This window comes from Phoxinus phoxinus (assembly GCF_949152265.1).
Source record: "Phoxinus phoxinus genome assembly, chromosome: 24".
Classification (NCBI taxonomy): Eukaryota; Metazoa; Chordata; class Actinopteri; order Cypriniformes; family Leuciscidae; genus Phoxinus; species Phoxinus phoxinus.
Genome location: NC_136899.1, coordinates 13,962,228 through 13,980,754, shown reverse-complemented (window position 1 = coordinate 13,980,754; position 18,527 = coordinate 13,962,228). Strand labels below are relative to the sequence as shown.

The window sequence follows — 18,527 nt, the reverse complement described above, 5'->3', positions numbered from 1 at the left end:
GCGTATGTCTTACCCATTATGAGACATGAATATTGATCATCTCTAACGAGTAATACTTAAGTATTTTCATTTGCCTGCCACATTAAACAATACATTAATGAAGCTGAACCCCTGACAAGATGGTCCATAATAGTTATATTAAATAGTGCTGCTGCTAATACCCAACTTATGTAGACAAAATATAAAAAAATCTTCATATACAAATAATAAGGGTAATTTACATAATGAAGAGAAACATCAATACATGAACTTCAGTTTATTTGTTTTCTGCATAAGAAAAAAGGAGAACCAACACAAAATGAAGGTACATTTGAGGGGAAAACAAGCTTAATCAATATTCTAATTTTTCATAACAAGACTGCCACCATTATCGTTCAATATTCATATCAATGACATCTCTAAGTCTGAGATGCCATTAAAACCGTTATGAATCAATAATAATCAAAAGTGATGAAAAATAGTAAGTAGTAGTTATAACAAGTGATAATCAAGTGTCAATGAAAAAGTGAAAAGATAATATAAAAGCATTTCTCCATATTCTACCTATATACTCTGAACAGTGCAACACCATGTGATCCCACATCCTGCAGCACTGCACTACAACCCAGTCCATGTTCATTTCATATGAACTACTTGACACTAATTTGAACAAAAACAACTTGTATTTGCTGGGATATACTGAAAACAAAACATTTCGATGAACTTCAAGTGTTCCAAGTTGAGTTGTCGGAAATGCATTTATCTGTAGCTCGTGCTTAAACCCTGGACTAGTTCAAAGTGTCAAGGCATGGGAGCTCATTTGTGGTTTGCATTACAAACACTTCCAATCAAGATTGCTTTTTGGTATCTTTAATGAGACAAAGCAACAGAAATAATAACTTTGGAATATCATTTTCTTAATATAGTTCATTAAAAAATCTTTTTTAGTTTTGCATTTTGTTAAAGTATTAATAGTATCAATAATAATATACAAAATAAACCAAAAAGGAAAATCGTCTTTAGTATTTCATGTCCTTCAAATCGCACCTCCTGTTGGTCTGAAGAATAGTTTCCAGGTCCACTTAAAGCACCCTGTCTTCTCTCCTGGTGGGTTTTAAAGAAAATACTTGAATCTACTCAGTATGAGCACTCGGCTTGCAAAAAAAACTAAATGCTTAGTGAAAGAACAAGAAAAAAAAATGACAACTCTCTCCCATAAATCTAAAACGCTTTTGCTTTTACCATAAATAAATGACTTTTGTGTTTAATTTATATCGACAAGCTGGGGTTACTCCCTAGACCAAATGAAATGATTTATCAGAGGGTATAAGGTACATGATTTCAATGTTCCACAAATCTATATAAAATTGTGTAAGTACAGACTTGACTTTGGCTTCGTGCACAGCGGCTAGGTCTGATCCATTTTTTGTCTGTTTTAACTATGTGCAATGCAAACTCTTTAAAAATAACATTAAAAGCTGATTAATACTTCATTACAGTTTGACATACAGTAAGTTTTTACCATACAACAAAACTATTTATTTTGCGGAACATGAAAACCTTAAAAAAAAAAAAAATCATGTTTGTGACTTTAAAAGGGTCAAAGTGCTGTTTGAGGACCATCTGACATCTTTAACGTTCAACGAGAGCTCTGCTGATGACTATAGGATTGTCATGATGGTTGTTCAAAAATAGCTATCATATTGTCTGGATTCAGAACACGCTCCCAAATTCTCCATATTCCAGACTACACATATTCTCTGCTTTATTTGTCATTACGATTTCATTACTATCAACTGTTAGCATAGTCTAGTCTTCTTTCAACTGAGCCAGAAGGAAAACTTCTGTTTACAGGATAGATTTCTTTGAATTAACAAGACTATCGGAGATAAATCAGCTTAGAAACAACTCTTCTATATAGGCTTTAAAAACAGGCTAAAGACCACCCTGGCTCAAGCAAAAGCAGTACCACAAACATAATTGACAACCCAGAGCACTTTGGTTGAGTTTTTGGGCGTTCATTACCATAAATTCTCCCAATCAAACCAAGTGTTATATGTAAATGTGAGTAGAATATTACCCAACATAATAGGAGTTTAAACCGAGATGAAGTTGTGAAAATCACATAAGCATTAGCATGTCCATGATTACCATTTCAGTAGATTATTTATAGTAAAATGATGCTGTGGCAATAGGTCATTAAAAGGAGCCCTGTAAGGAAAGACTCTGTATAATAACAATGTCTTGCTGATATCCAAGGAGAGAAAGTGAAGATGGCCAAATTCATCTGGGCCCACTCCAATTTAGAGCCTCAAAAGAACAATAGCTTAAAAGACCAGCACCCTTTATCTGTCTATTGTAAGCCAACAAGTCTAGTGGGTCCACAGACTAAACCAGCTTCAATTCATTGTTTAGCTGGAGCTGCTAGCTGGTGATGGGGTAGAAGACTGGCTGGCAAAACCAGTAGACCCCGTACCAGATCCATTGCTGACCAACGATGCTTGCTGACCAAAGTTAGTGGTTCTCAGAGTGGCAAGATGTCGAGCAGAGAAGACATGGTCACGTGCTGCGGCCCTGGATTCAAATTCAATCCCACAAGCGTCGCACTTGCCTCTCAGAGTCTCACGGCCTGTTGTCTGGCCGATGGTATATGATGGAGTTGGTTCCACAACTGTTAGTTGTACAGGTTTGGGCAGGATGGGACGGTTGGCTCGGAGAGCATTGTATTGCAGGTAGCTACCCGAGCTGACATCTACCTTCTTGGAAGGGTCAATGGGATTAGGCGACTGTGTGAAGATGTAAAAATGACATTGTTAGTTTTATTTCATTACAGAAAAACAAAATTTTAAGCAATAACAACAGAGAAAACTGTGTGTGTGTGTGTGTGTGTGTGTGTGTGTGAGGGGTTCACTGTAAATCCCTCTGCCTTAAATAGTTAGGGGTCGGCAATCTATTGCACGCGGTGGAGTAATTGCTGGCATGTCAGCAAAAGTAAGAGGAGTATATTTCATTCAGATTAAGTACCTCGCACCTGCATACAGATCTACATTTTGAGGTAATCATTCCTCATAGTAACACAGCTTGCTTTACTAAGTTAGGAGTTATAAATGCAATTAAAGTGTGAGAATTAATCTGCTCAAGTCAATTAAAGTGCGCAGCTCTGAAAAACCATTAGCATGACCACAGCACATCACGCGCACACAAGTTACTGACTGACAGCTTACAGCTTGTTCCGCTGTACATAGTTAATACTATACATTTCTGAGATATTCAACCAAGTATATAGAGTCCTATTAAACATTTCACACACATCAAAATGACTGATGCATGTGGAAACTCTGTTCATGTGTACCTCCGAAAGAGAGGGAATTTTTTTGCATTCCAGATGAAACTGGATAAAATGCATATAGTTGTTGAAGCCACATATGTAAATTTTACTCCTCCCAAAATGGTAAAAAAATAAACATGTTATTAGTAAGTTATTAAATTATCTTACCAATGCTGATCCCGCTCTCTCTCCTTAATTACGGTCTTTGATTTAGAAATTAGCTGATGATAAATAATATGAAGCTCATAAATTGCTTTCATTGATGTGGACTCTGCTTCTGAAATACTTAAGATTCTGCACTACTACATTAGCCATTATGAATATTTAAAATATATTTATGTGTGTTTATACATATGGGGGGTGGGGGGGGGGCAGGTTAGGGCACAGTGATTAAGTCAGAAACTTAAAAATGGTCTAAGTGCTCAAGTTTTGATAAAAATAAAATAAAAACTCAGAAACAGAAACAATTTTAGAAGTAAAATCATAGCAGCTGCCACTACTTTCCTGTGCACCATACACTTCTGTCCAGCAGATGGCGGAAACAATCACCTGCTTCTAGGCATCAATGTAAAAGATTTAAGGGCTGCGTCCCAATTCAGAGGCTGCATCCTTCAAAGGCCGCATTCAAAGGCCGATTGCATCACAGTGGCGTGACAAAGGCTGTCCCAATTCTAAGGCTCCTTCAAATGCGGCCTTGAAATGCGTCCTTCGTTTCCTGGGCATTGAAGTACACAACAGATGGATCCTTCGTGGCCTAGTATATCCCAAAATTCATTGCATGCCAGTGACGACAATGCCGGATTACACTTTTAAATGCAATTATTGGGTGTCAACTTACTTGAATATCTAATGATAAAAATGTAAAAATAAAAAGTTTGAAGCAGTTCAAATGCTGACTCATATCTTACTAAGATGCGATTTTATATAGTTTATACTCTTTATTATGTACATAAATGGACCACGGTGAGCATATTTAGTCAAGTTGTGAACCCTGTTTTGTTTTCAGACAGTTGAATATAACTTTCAAAAAAGTCCAGTACAAACATTACTGCCGCTCGTTAACGGCAGCTGTCACAGTTGCTAGTCGACAAGAGCAATCCTCCGTAGGCTAGATCGTCCCATTTAACAACACTCGGTCCGACCTTTGCGGACTTCGAAGGATGGCTCTGAATTGGGACACAGTTAAAGAAAAAGTAGTAAAAAAAGTAAAAGAAGCATTTTGCCACATACTGTGTGAAGTGTAGATGGCGCACAAGAGAGAAGTGGCAGCCCACGTTTTACTACTTACATTTCGGGGTGAACGAAGCACTTAAATACCCAACCAGATTAAATGATCTCCTTTTGTGTAAAAGAACGTAAAAAGGAGATAAATGAGAATGTAATGCAAACAGGTTTGGAATGACATGAGGTTGAGTCAATTTTGGATGAATAATTAGCCTTAAAAAGGCATCACCAGTATGTCAAAAGAAATAAAATATGAATGAAAGATGACACTTTCTTAGTCTACTGCACCGGGCACATTTTTTATAACGTGTTGCTAGCCTATGACATGAGAAAGTATCTGGACACATCTAAGGCTAATGACATTGAAGCAAAATACTAAAATTAGACATGAAAACAGCTGCTTCAGAATATTAGACAAAGTGCCCTTACCATTTTCTCTTGCTGAAGCCTCCAGCGTTTCTCCTTAGCACGTGTATTTTGGAACCAGATTTGCACAACCTTCAGTGGAAGCCCAAGCTCTGTCCCCACTGCCTCACACTCCAGTGCATTAGGATGAGCACATGTCTCGTAGCACGACTGCAAGATGGACAGCTGAAGACAGTTCAGGTGAGTTCGAGGTCTTCTTGGGGTGGAGTTCTGCAGCATGTAACTTGTTTCTTTTTGGTTTTGACCAGAGGATACTGTAACCGTCACAGGAGATGGCGTGGTGGGCGTAGTGGTAGTGGGTGTAGGTCGCTGTGAGCTCAAGCCTAACTGTTCTCTTGAGAGGGTGTTGATTTTAAATGGACCTTTCTGAGACCAATATTTGAGCCCATTGTGTTTCTGAGATGCCAAGGCAGAAGATTTGTTAATTGGCGTAGGGGACAATTTTGGCACAATGTGGCTGGTAGTCCCAGACTTGACCTCACCTCGGTAATCGTCATCATCTTCATCAGTATGGTCTGACTCGGCTCGTACCTCTTCAACCTTTCTTTTCGGAGCAGATCGAGATGTGGGAATCCCACTGACTAGCAGAGGAACTGCAACCGGAGTGGCCACTGTCTTAGGAGCTATTTTAACCATTGCAATGGGAGTTGCTTCTGTTTTGGTCTTGTGAACTAATGAAGGGCCGGTGGACACAACGGTGAAAGAGGCTGTCTGATTTGGTCTACTTGGACCTTGAGGGGGAGTTTTCAGGGGCTCCTTGACCTCCTTCACCTTATCTGTCTTTGGAGGAATATTTCCAGTTTGGGGTTTTGCAGAGACCCAGCCAGCAGAGGGACTTGGGTTAGGTTTAGGTGGGGTTGAGAATATGGGCTTCGAGAGTGGCCAGGTGAACTTAATGAGTGGTTTCCCAACAGCTGCCAAAGTGCCATCACTGATAAAACGGACCTCTCCCTTTCGCTCCCTAGCCCTCATATTCTGGAACCAGATCTGAACCACTTTCTTTGGAAGATTTACCCACTCAGATATTTGTTCAAATTCATGCTTCCCTGGGTTTGGATCTTTGAAATAACATCCGTAAAGAATATCAAGCTGGTCAGCATGGATGATGGTCCTGGATCGTCTCATGTCCCTGAACCGTCTGACTTTTGGCCTCTTTTGATCCCGCTCTTTTTCTCGTTCCTTCTCTTTTTCCCTTTCCATGAGTGATGTGCTGACCTTTTCTGCTGCCCTCATGTACACAGTGCTGGTCTTAGCCAAATTATTGCGATTAGTTAAAGTACTGTTATTGGAAGATGGTAAAGCAATGCCAGACTCTGGCTTCACCTGAACAACGATGAGACCTCCATCTGTAGGAACACCAACAGTCGCTGGTCTCAATCCTAGCCCATCAAGCAAATGGCTTTTCTGTATAGAGGACTTGTTAGCTGGGGAGACAGATGATATTGTAGAGCTGTGGTTTTTCCCCATGCTTAGATCCAAAGCAGACTCGCAATCATTACCATTAGATAAGAAGGAGTGTGTAAGAGAGGTGGGTGCAGCTGCATTAAGAGGGTCCGAAAGCACTGCTGCTGGACTCCGAGTGTTTGAAAAGACCATTTTACCCCGATCTCCTTCTGAAAGACCAACCCCAATAACTGATGAAGGAAGTGAGAGTACATATGGACTGTATAACTGGCTGGAAAGTGGAGCCAATGACAGGGAAAGGGGCAATGACTGCAAGATGCCAGTTGGAATGCCCTGATGATCGACCGCAACTGTAAAAGGAGTAGGAGGGTCAGCTTGTGCTTCCAACTGAAGATCAAGATCTACATCTTGCTTTTCTCGCTTGATCTCAACCTCTTCCTTGTCAATCTCACTCTTTCTTTTTTTCCTCTTCATAATTTGTTCATCATCATATTCGTCCTCTGCATCCGAGAGGAAGACTGTAGTAGAACGAAGAACTTTTCCACCACCACTTGACCGTTCAACTGTTGGCTCTACCTGTGAAGACTGTTTGATTGGGCTACCTGACTCTTCCCTCATAGAGCTGCTTTGACTTTCTTCATCCGTCACTATAACAGACGTGTAGAACTCTTCGTTTTCAGAGTCAGATGTCAACAGCAATTCTCTTGGACTTCCCTTACCAATCCTGTGTCGTTCTGCACTACTGGAAAGGTCAATGGCATGACTGCCGGTTGCTGATGGACTATGTCCATCTTCACCCTCATCTATCATTAAATTACCCTCTTCTTCCTCCATACTTCTGTCCAATTCATCATGGAAGCTGTCTAATCTCTCCCTATCTTTGGATTGCCGGGCATCTAAGAACCACTTGCGTACCTCTTCTCCACTTAGCCCCACCTCCCTGCCAAGGGCTTCGCAGTCCTCCCGCTGAGGACTAGATGTTTCAGCGTCATCTCGTGACTCTAAAAAGGCCCACAGAACCTGAGACTGGAACTCAGTAAGCACAGACCGTCCTGAAGACAAGAATGGATGATCTTTAGCACTTCTATGGCCTAAAGCTCTTAAGGCAAAATTAGTGTTACGAAAGGTACAGTAAACAGCGCCAGAGCTGTTAACAGGATGTGCATGGCTGAGACCTTGGATTGGATCCAAAGCACATGACAACGAAATATCATGCTGAAGGACAGGGGCCGCTGAGGATTCAGTTACTTTGGAGTTTGCATCATCACCCTGACACACCTTTTTACTGTTCCTCTCCACTTCCATTTCACTTTCTTCTTGCTCTTTTTCGTCACATGCCTTGCCATCACACACCATTTTCTCACTTTGCTCTTGTGTATTCTCACTCTTAATACACATCTCTTTTTTTATCCCATCAATTTTCCAGTCCGCTTTATATTTTAGTGACATTTGCTGATCGCAAGGCTCTACTTTTATCTCATTGTGCACTCTCATGTCTGCACCCTTGTCTACCATCTTGTTGGTCTCCTCTAAACTCATTTGAGTGGTGGTTGGGAGGCCAAATGCAGCCCACTGACTTTGTAAGCCACTGAGTCTTTGGGCCAAGAGAGCCTGTTGTGCAGCACTGAGACCAAGAACTGGCACTGCCTGCTGCAAAAGCTGGTTTGGAGATTCTGGATTCTGGCCCTGGATTTGGGTTTGAGTTTGGAGTCCATTCAACACCAGGGGCATGAGCATATGAGGCTGGGGTATAAGCTGCGGGGTAGCTGCCCCTGGTGTTGCAGATGTCCCAGTCGTGAAGAGAGGAGGAAGAATGGAGTGTGGGAGAGAATTTGGGCTGGAAGTCAGGAGAGTGAGAATAGCAGACATGGCTTGTGCAGAGGCCACCGGAGAAGAAAGTAATGAGGGAGCTAGCTGAGGCTGCATCTGCTCTCCGTCTTTGGTCGTTACTGCTGATGGAGTCAGGTTTGCTTGGGTGACACAATTGCTGGTGGAGGCGTTAACTAACTGTGTGGTGCTTCCAACAGTGGTCGCAGCCAAGCTTGTAACCATGGTTCCAGTTCCTGTATTTGCAGTGGAACTAGGAGTAGCATTCCCCGCACTCCTGCTGCGACTCTGGTGCAACACAGATTTTAAATGACTTTCCAGGGTAATGGCATGATTGTAGGAGACACGACAGACAGCACACTGGTAAGGTTTGTTGGAGACATAAGGTCGAGCCAGGAAAGGGGTTGAGTCACTGTCTTTCACCGTCCCGGTTCTCATCCTCTGAATATGGGTGGTTGAATTATAATGAACACTTAATGCTGTTCTAGTGGGAAATGACTCCAAACACGCATTACACTTGAATGGACGGTTATCACCTTCAGAGGCTACACTGTTTTTACAGACAGATCTTCCATTGCTTACAGAAGCCTCTGATGTTTTTATAGTTTGCTCCACATTGTCCTGATCTGACTCCAGGCCAGCCACGTCACTTTCCTCATTTCTTCCTCCCTCCAGCTCTTCATCCAGCCCTTTTTCCTGAGAAGAACCACCCTTGTCACCTGCATCTGTAGATTCGCTCTCATTTTGGGAAGCCATTGAGGGGGACTTTGTGTTCTCTAAATGTTTCTGCTGAGATGTGTCATCTAATGAATTGATAAAAAAAAAAAAAAAATACAATGTTAGTGAACATTAACAAACAAAAGAGTCCAAAATAAGTGCAGTTTTATTATGCTGAATATGTAAAACGTCTTCAAAAAGGGAGCAATATACCCAAATTGTCTGCTGATTGTAAAAAGTTATATTAAACCAAAGGTAAAGTTAACAATACATTTATTAAGATGAATCGTAAAATACATGTGTATGAATCCATGAATCAATGTTTATTTGACCAATATCATTGAATAGGTAAATAAATTACATGGGTATAATAGAGCAGGCTTAAATTACAACAAATGGTAAATGGTAAATGGACTGCATTTATATAGCGCTTTCACAGACCCAATGGCCACCAAAGCACTTTACACAGGGCTCGCAAAATTTCTAAATCGCTGGTAGCCCTTCGGGCAGGCACTCTTCAGATTTTGGTAGCCCGAAATGAATTTTACTAGCCCACATAAAAAGACAATTTTTAATGTAGAAAATTGGTTAGGAGTCAAACCATGAATCAAAACCTTTTTCAAAACACAAATATCTACAATTGGATATAAAATAATCAAATTAGAATCATAAATACAAATATACATCTGGTTCTCTGAATGTTTCTCGTCTGAATGTTTCTCGTCCCCTCACAATGACAGTAAACTAATTACATTACATGAGTCACGTTACAAAGGCCTATTTTCAGTTAAAAATGGCGAAATTAGACAAGTAAATTCGTTTGCCTGATAATAGTATCGTTTGTCAAATGTGAAATATTTAGTTTAGCTACTTACATCTTATCGCACTTGACCATAAACTGAAGCGTCGAGTCGCTCTGCTCAAATTCGCGCTCAGCCGCTTCTGTGAATATAAATCCCGCCTACTTTGATTTGATTGGTAATCTCTAATATTCTGACATTGACGAGCAGTGACAGACCAATGAGGCTCAGATACACACACACACACACACCCTGTCCTCTGTTTCTGACGTGCGCTCTGTTCGGCGCCACTGCGGATTGAAGATGAAGAACGCGCTGAATCTGATTATAACAAGACTGAAGCGAACACTAGTTCAGATAGCCCGTCGGGCAGGCCAGTTATGCATTTTAGTAGCCCGAGTGGAAAACACAATAGCCCCGGGACGTCGGGCGGGCGATTTTGCGAGCCCTGTTACATATTGCCTCACATTCACCCATTCACACACCGACGGCAGTGTCAGCCATGCAAGGCGCCATCCAGCTCGTCGGGAGCAGCCGGGAGCAAAAAACAATCGGTTTACGATACGCAACTGGGGTCCCTGGTCCATCCCTCACCTTAAAAAAGCTTGAAATCCCTTATGTCCGAATTCAGAACAAAAATAATTTGTTTGTATTTAAAAAAAACAACCAGTGAAATGTAAAAAAAATTGCAACAAATCAGTTTGTTTTTTCCAGCCATCACGTCCAGGAGTCAGCAGGACAACTGAATACTTGTGGGGGCCACACTCAGCTACAACCTACAGGTGCTTCATTGCCATGGAAACTATTAACTGAAGCAAGGTGGTCACCAACACAGCCAATTGTGTGTCCAGTGGTGCATAACCTAAGCCGGGTATCAATAACACTGGAACCTAGGATTTCAGTGCTGGGATAGTGTTAAATCACTGTGGCACAAATACAAACACTTAACATTGTAATACAATTAACAATAACTTCATAGATGATCAAAACTCACTTGAATCATTTAGGGCTTTGGATTCTTCATCTTCAGCAATGGAAGAGTGCTTAGGAGCAGCCTTATGAAAAGAGGAAATCAATTATTTACTTTAAAAGCAAACTAAACAAACTTGTGTAAGCTTATAGTTTCACTGACAACACACAATGTCATTCATTTCATTAAAAAAAGGATTTGCCATCAAAACGTACATAATGACATCACTAAAAAAAAAAAAATCTGTCCATTTTAAATATACTCACAATATCCAGTAACTTATCAAGGCAAGCAGGGAGGACACTGTGCTTGTCCGTAAGGTGATGAGAGAGATTCTCACGGTCTGGTTGACTTTCTTGACATAGAGGGCATAAACACATTGACCCCCTGTTACTGGCACCTCCCAGAGATTCTCCTGGCTCCTCCTGAAACCAAAGTGGTATTATTATTATATGCAATAATATTTGATCATTCCTAAATAAGGCAAATTTTTTTTACTTGTTTATTTTCGGAATTTACAATATATATATATATATTTTTTTTTTTTATAGTGTGTATTTATTTTTGTTTCAAGTGGCCTCATGCTATTGTGTGCATTTGTTTAATGCATCAGTGATCTGAAATAAATGTGAAATGAACAAATACATGAAATAAGTGCAGCACTTCACAAAACTATAGTCTTAAAGGGTAAGTTCACCTAAAACTGAAATCGCATCCTTATTTCATTCCTAACCTGTAGGCCTATGCCTGACTTTCTTCTGCAGAATGTAAAAGAAAATATTCTGAAGAACATTGGTGCAAACAACATCAGACCCGATTGACTTTCAAAACAGATATTTTTATCTTTATTTTCCACAGAAGAAAGTAGGCCAAGTCATTCAGGATTGAATTTGGAATGACATAAGGGTGAGCAAATGATGACAGAATATACATTTTTGGGTGAACCAACACTTCTTTTATAAAAATGAGGTGATTAAATAAACATATATAATAAATAAATATATTTATAGACAGCATCTAATGCATTACAATTTTTCATGTCAATGCATGTATTATTATGTCTAATGTACAGTCAGCTCTAAAATAGTTGTTCAGGTCACATAAGCTTAATCCTCAAAACTCTAAAATATACTTTAAGAAATGCAACAATTGTCTCGCTTATTAATCGGGTTTGATGTTAGATGACACTTACAAATCAAAACAACAACAAAATTACCATGCATAACATTGAGACATCACTCAACTACCCCTTTCTTTCATCCAAGTATGCTCACAATCAGGTCTGATATTGTGACCTCTAGTTATTTATATAGGCCATACAATCTGTGCTATGCACTTATAACAGTTTTCATGCAAGACATCAAATCTGATTCACAGATGCAGTCATGTTCTTTTTGCTAGACACAACATAACAAAACTGGACTACTGATACCTTGTGGCCCGTTTATAAATCATGCATTTGAAGGCACATTACTTTATTTGAGGCATATCATGTTAATAAAATCTGATAACCAGAATCACACATGCATTTATCAGTTCTGCAATAACTAGGCTATTTACCGTTAGAGAAGGCCTAAATGTTGACCTTGACTAGTCTTATAATATGCTGATGTGAGTGAAATTTGTCAACATGTTGCCCCTTCTGAATAAGGCGACATGGGCAGTAAATAACAGATAATAGGTGCAAATCCCCTGGGATGTTAATGACAGTAATGTCTCTTTAAAACAATAACCCAAATAAATAAATAACACATACGTCGAGATCAAAGATATAAACATCTTAATTCACATCTAAACGACTTCATTTCGCGTATGCATGCCAAATCGTTTCAATTACACCGTTTCTGGCTTCGTTTTTACATGCCACACTGTCAAGTAACGAACAGACATCAAATGCCAACAGTGCTACAATGCCACGCCAATTAGCTTCCCTGCTAGACTGAAAACATGCACTGAATCCTCAAGACAAGTACTATTAACTTCTCCTAAAAGTCAAAGACAGACGAACCCACACGCCGCGGGACACTGCCGTTCGACAGCGAGCTCATATGGCCGCCATAACTCTTGATGATTTCGTTAATTAACCCACAGCCTAATTAGCAAGACCCGTGTGCTGTTGAATCAATTGGAAACGGAGAGCTTTAGCCTGCCTCGCTAACACGCACATACACACATATACACACACACTCTCCCCACTCCAGTGTAGTCATGACAAATACCCCATTAAAGTGCATCGCACTGCAGTCTCCTGTGCTAATAACCCCCTTTTCCAACTTTAATCGCTGCAAAGCGACTGATTTTAGTGATTTCTTACTTGAAGGGTGATGTTAAAAACAAAAGAAGCCGTTTTCTCATAAACAGTCGTGGCACTTCACATGGCTAACGCAGCTAACAACACTCAACAAATTGGTCAACTAATTATGTATCGCATATCACGCCATAAATCGCCCACAAACTTCTCAAAAACACAGAATAAGAGATACGAGAATATATTATAAGGCATAACAATAGCAACGCTCGAGATGCTGCAGTCCAAATCTGCTTTATTGCGCTAATTGAATTGTGTAAATAGGCTTTCGGCTCTCAGATGAAAAACCTCGGGCTTGATTAGTTCCTCGCCCCCCTGATTGTGGCCTGTTGGTCGGGCATTGAGACATTCCCCGCCCGCCGTCCGCTGCACAGCGGAAATTGCGGCCTACATCGACTAAGCTATTTAATTAATGAATTTGGGTTGCTTCATACAGATGTGTTAACAAAAACAAGCCGTTTGTCGTCCCCCTTCGGCATTTATCTAATCCAATACCTTGCATTTCGCGGTTTAAGTTCCTCGTTTAGCATATAATGTAGATATTGAACAGCATAAGTGTGTTTTAATAATTGTAGAGCGCAGTAATTAACGATGGACGAAGCGCATTGCTGCTCGAAAAGAGCGACGTGCAACACAACGAGCAGCGAAAGGGGGTGGCGGGGCTAAAATGAGAGACCGAGGCAGAAAAGTTTTGGATTTTAACACTCGAAATCCAACTAAATATTCGCAATGAAATGGCATGCATCAAATTATCTATCGTGCTCAGGACGCGATGAGATCCGCATCGCCCACACGATCGCAACTTCTTGATCAATTCGGCGTCAACATCGTTTAATTAACACTAAAGCAATTAGCTAAGGCTTTACCTGCATGGTTGGGACTCCAGCACACGCTTCCTCTCGCTCTTTAAAACTGAAAAGTTTTGTCTCTCTCTCCCTCCCTCACTCACTCACTCCCTCCCTCTCTCTCTGTTCACTCTTGCATTGCTCTCCTCTAGTAAACACACGACAGCTCCCCCAAAGCTGACTGCTAACTCTCTCCAAGAATGTTCCTCTTCCCATTAACGGTTCAACAACACACCTAAAAGCATGTTAGAACATTGTTATACTGTCATCAATTAAAGTAGTTGTAACTTTGTTTAAAATTTCGTCTTTAAGATGTAGAGGCGAAGTATTAAAACATGCACGGCACATGAGAGAAATGTTTATATAAAGGTGTGTAAAAATAAATAATTAATAAATATATTTTTTACGTTATTATTGGTAATATCGTGTTAATAATTATAGGATATAAGAAAATAAAATAGGTCTAAGCTAATAAATGTAATCTTAACTAATAAAAAATAGGGTTCAACTGGCACTAATTTCTTTCGTTTATTAAAACACTACGAAATTGTAACAAGAATCGTTAAAAAACTATTTAGCCACATTTTCATACTTAAAAAAAAATCACTCTGTTATGAGTTACTCTGCGTATGTGGTGCGCTTAATGACGAGCAGATATTAGGCTGTCCGTGAACATGCCTGACCGGAAAAGCTGTACAGGACCCCGATTCCACGTCTGTCCTCATTACACTGATTGATCGGTAAGTTCAGATGTTTTGTATCGTTGACTCTGAATGACTGTCACATCCTGATTTTAAACCGCAGTTGTAGTTACAGTATAATTACCTCAGCCTCAGCTAACAATGCATTTATCGGCAGTATTTGTTGTTGTCCGTGTCTCATGAGCTGCCTAGTTTGACAGCATTTGAAGTCATCGTCCCGAAAGCAAAAAAACACTACCTCACTACGCAGCGCACTTGTTTTTGAAACACAGCTGATCTGAATTGATGTGGACATTTTTACAACATTATATTTTAATGTATAGGTTGTCCATTACAGCAGAACGTCTTTAATAATGCGAAAATCCTACATTCTCTTTTTTATTTTTATGTCTCATATAGGACAAAATGACTGTAGAGGTGGAGAGAAAATTTGTTTGTAATGCAGAAATTATGGGGAAACTACAGCATATTGGAGGTGTGTTCAGACATTTTTCATTCACGTATGATATGTATTTTAGATTGGTAATGTTTTTGAAATGTTAATGTTTTTGAAAGAAGTCTCTTATGCTCATCAAGCCTGAATTTATTTGATAAAAAAAATTCAGAAAAAACAGTAATATTGTGAAATATTATTACAATTTAAAATAATGCTTTTCTATTTGAATATAGTTTAAAATGTAATTTATTTCTATGACGCAAAGCTGAATTTTTAGCAGTCATTACTCCAGTTTTCAGTGTCACATGATCCTTTTAGAAATCACTCTGATTTATCATCACTGTTGGAGTTGTGCTGCTTAATATTTTTTAAATATTCTGTGATAGCCTACTTTTTTCATAAATCTTTTAATAAAAAATTAAAAAAGAGATTTATTTAAAATGGAAATCTATAACAATATACACTACCATTCAAATGTTTGAGGTCAGTCATTTTTTATTGTCATTTTTGAAAGAAATTAATACATTTATTTAGCAAGGATGTGTTAAATTGATCAAAAGTTATCGTAAGGTTTATATTGTTAGAAAAGTTTAATATTTTGAGTAAATGCTGTTCTTTTTAACTTTTTATTCATCAATAAATCCTGAAAAAGTATCATAGGTTCCCAAAAAAATATTAAGCAGCACAACTGTTTCTGCATATCATAATGATTTCTGGAAGATCATGTGACACTCAAGACTGCAGTAAAGACTGATGAAAATTCATCTCTGCATTACAGAAATAAATGATCTTTTCAAGTATATTAACATAGAAAAAACATTATTTTAAATTGTAATAATATTTCACAATATTACAGTTTTTTTCAGCATTTTTGATCAAATAAATGCAGGCTTGGTGAGCAAAAGAGACTTCTTTCAAAACATTAAAAATAGTAATGTTTCCAAACGTTTGACCAGTACAACACACACACTCTCACACACATTAATACATATATATTCATGTCTCTACACAGCTAAATGCATTGGTCAGCGGCAGTTTCAAGACCAGTACTTTGACTCTCCAGATTCCACCCTCACACTAAAAGATTTCTGGCTGAGATGCCGAGAGGGATTGTGGGAATTGAAATGCCCTGCAGTTTCAGGAACTACACCTGACAATGAAACTCAGGCCCTTTGCTCACGCTACAGAGAGATAACCAGTTTCCCTCTGATTCAATCAGAAGTCAGAAGGATTATCAGGGAACACACTGCTGAAGGGAGTGAATCAAATTCCTCACAAAGGGAACAAATTGACAAAGTGGCAGAAAATGAGGACACAGAGATCTGTTCAGCAGATGACACAAAGTGGCTGTCTGACCTCAATCTCGTCTGTTTTGCTGAGTTCAAGACCAAGCGCTGCTCATACATGCTGGAGAGAGACGGTGCAGTGCGGGTGGATCTGGACCAGGCAGATTTCGGATATTGTGTGGGAGAGATTGAGGTTCTGGTGCCTGAAGGAGGTGACATGAATGCAGCTCTGCAGAGGATTACAAGCACTGCTGCAGAACTGGGTGAGCTGATGTGTTGTGTGTGGACACTGCCATATATACAGAGGGAATTTGTTATTTATATAAAAATTTTCCTAGTCAAAACTGACAATTCTTGTTTTTTTTATGGAATATTGCGAGTATTTATTATTGTAAATTATTTATTCATGCACATCATTATTATTATTTTGTATATGCATGTGCCCTCATAATCTTTAATCAAAATAACTTCCCCTTCCTTTTGCAGCAACATCAAATCTCTTCTCTGATGATGTGTTAACTGCCATGAGGGCGGGGCAACCTGTCACTCACATGACATCACAGAAATAGCAAACCAGATCCAAAGATGCAATCAATTCCCGATGGACAAAATCAAGTCCCGCCCTACATTCATTTTTTCTTGTTTGAGAAGCCGTTTCACTCGGATATACGTCCCAATATGGAAGAAAAGACTATTGCAACTTCCGTTTCATGATGTCTATAAAATTTTAGTTTTGTCATTTTAATTTGTCACTTTAGTTTTTATTAATTTTTATTTCAGTTTTAGTTATACATTTTTTTAATGGTAGCTAGCTGAAAATAAATACATTTAAGTTTATTTTCAGTTTATTTCAGTCAACTTTATTTACAATATGGATTGTTTCAAAGCAGCTTCACAGTAATGAACAGGGAAATAACAATGAGTCATGCAAACTTCACAATGATGCAAAAATCAAATATGAGAAACATTTAAATACTGCTGTATAGCAGTTTCTACAGAAGAAAATACTGTCATTCAGTTCAAGTCAGTTCAGTGTTGATTGAGTTCAGTTCAAGTTTTATATAGTTTAGTTTTAGGTTCAGTGTTGGCTAAAGTCAGCATGAAAGTCTTTTCTTCCCTACTGTGACGTATATCCGAGTGAAACGGCTTCTCGAACTAGAATAAATGTGGGGCGGGACTTGATTTTGTCTATCAGGAATTGATTAGATGGTTGTATAATGTGTATATAGTGCCATTTTATAATAAATACTTTTATTAAATATGTTTAAATTTTTTATATTTTATTTATACTTTTATTATATATATATATATTCCATAAAAATCAAGAATGGTCAATTCTGATTTCAAGGTGATTTTAACTATAATAACCCTGTCTAAGACATCCCAAAGATGCATATTTGCTGCCCAGTCAACATTATTACTATAGAAAAACTATAAACAAATGGCTAAAACACTTTATTGGCATCTGTTATTTATCAATAACCCATTAGAATTAAAGATAAATAATGCTACATGAACCTCTTTTATAATATAACCATTTTATAATTTAACATATTTTTTTTTGTCTGTCTTCACAGGTTTAAGTTGTGAGAAGAGAGTAAAGGGGAAAATGGATATTTACCTTCAGAGATATCAACCAGACCACTATGCAAAACTTCTTAATGCTCATATTTTATGAGGAATCACTAGTGTAACATGTAATTTGTAGTTTTTAATTGTGATTAATTTATGAAAAAGTGCACTACACAAAGAAAATAATCACTGTCGTACAGATAAATACAGAGAAAGTATTTAAAAGTATAGAATGTAGCATTGCACTGTGACATTGTATCATGGCAGTTTGCGTCAGTCACACAATGCAGATAGTTGATTAAAAAATTATGAGTACCTTAATAAAACAGTCTTTGTGATTTGTTTTCGCACTATACTGTATAATATATATATAACAACTGTTGAACTCTACTCAAATGTTTCTGTTACATTATTTTGAGTTATTGCATAATACATAAAAGTTATTAATTTATTTTCCCTAGTGATTAAGTATGTTTATTAGCTATTTAATTCATGAAATTAAATCAAAATAAAAAATGAATTAAAATTAAATCCATAAAATGTTGCCATGATGGGAACCCCTAAATATTTCTATAAAGTGAACCCTTTAAGGTTCTATTTAGAACCTTTTCTTGAACAAGAGTGAGCTTGTTACATGTATCATGGGCAATAAGTAGCAATATAATAAGATCGTTACTAAAAGTTGCTTTATTGTCTTACAGTAA

At 38.4% G+C, this 18,527-nt stretch overlaps 2 protein-coding genes across 6 annotated transcripts; one reads left to right on the top strand and one right to left on the bottom strand.

Annotated features, from left to right (window-relative positions):
• Positions 1-242: 242 nt before the first annotated feature.
• On the bottom strand, positions 243-14,079 carry zfhx2 (zinc finger homeobox 2). 4 transcript variants are annotated; one of them, XM_079601193.1, is made up of 6 exons: positions 13,850-14,079; positions 10,942-11,100; positions 10,700-10,760; positions 4,961-8,991; positions 4,596-4,645; positions 2,673-2,765 (listed from the first exon to the last, which is right to left on the bottom strand). In XM_079601193.1, exons 1-5 carry the CDS (start codon positions 13,853-13,855, stop codon positions 4,634-4,636), a joined length of 4,269 nt encoding a protein of 1,422 aa, XP_079457319.1. In that variant the 5' UTR covers positions 13,856-14,079; the 3' UTR covers positions 2,673-2,765; positions 4,596-4,633. The 4 variants fall into 4 exon arrangements, with proteins under 4 accessions (XP_079457316.1, XP_079457317.1, XP_079457319.1 ...); XM_079601192.1 differs by lacking the exon at positions 2,673-2,765 and adding an exon at positions 3,462-4,473; XM_079601190.1 differs by lacking the exon at positions 4,596-4,645 and having other exon boundaries at positions 243-2,765.
• A 408-nt stretch (positions 14,080-14,487) lies between these two features.
• Positions 14,488-18,170, top strand: thtpa (thiamine triphosphatase). Of its 2 annotated transcripts, none has more exons than XM_079601188.1 (4): positions 14,488-14,568; positions 14,929-15,004; positions 15,978-16,514; positions 17,829-18,170. In XM_079601188.1, exons 2-4 carry the CDS (start codon positions 14,935-14,937, stop codon positions 17,927-17,929), a joined length of 708 nt encoding a protein of 235 aa, XP_079457314.1. In that variant the 5' UTR covers positions 14,488-14,568; positions 14,929-14,934; the 3' UTR covers positions 17,930-18,170. The 2 variants fall into 2 exon arrangements, with proteins under 2 accessions (XP_079457314.1, XP_079457315.1); XM_079601189.1 differs by lacking the exon at positions 17,829-18,170 and adding an exon at positions 16,738-17,802.
• The last annotated feature ends 357 nt before the right edge of the window (positions 18,171-18,527 follow it).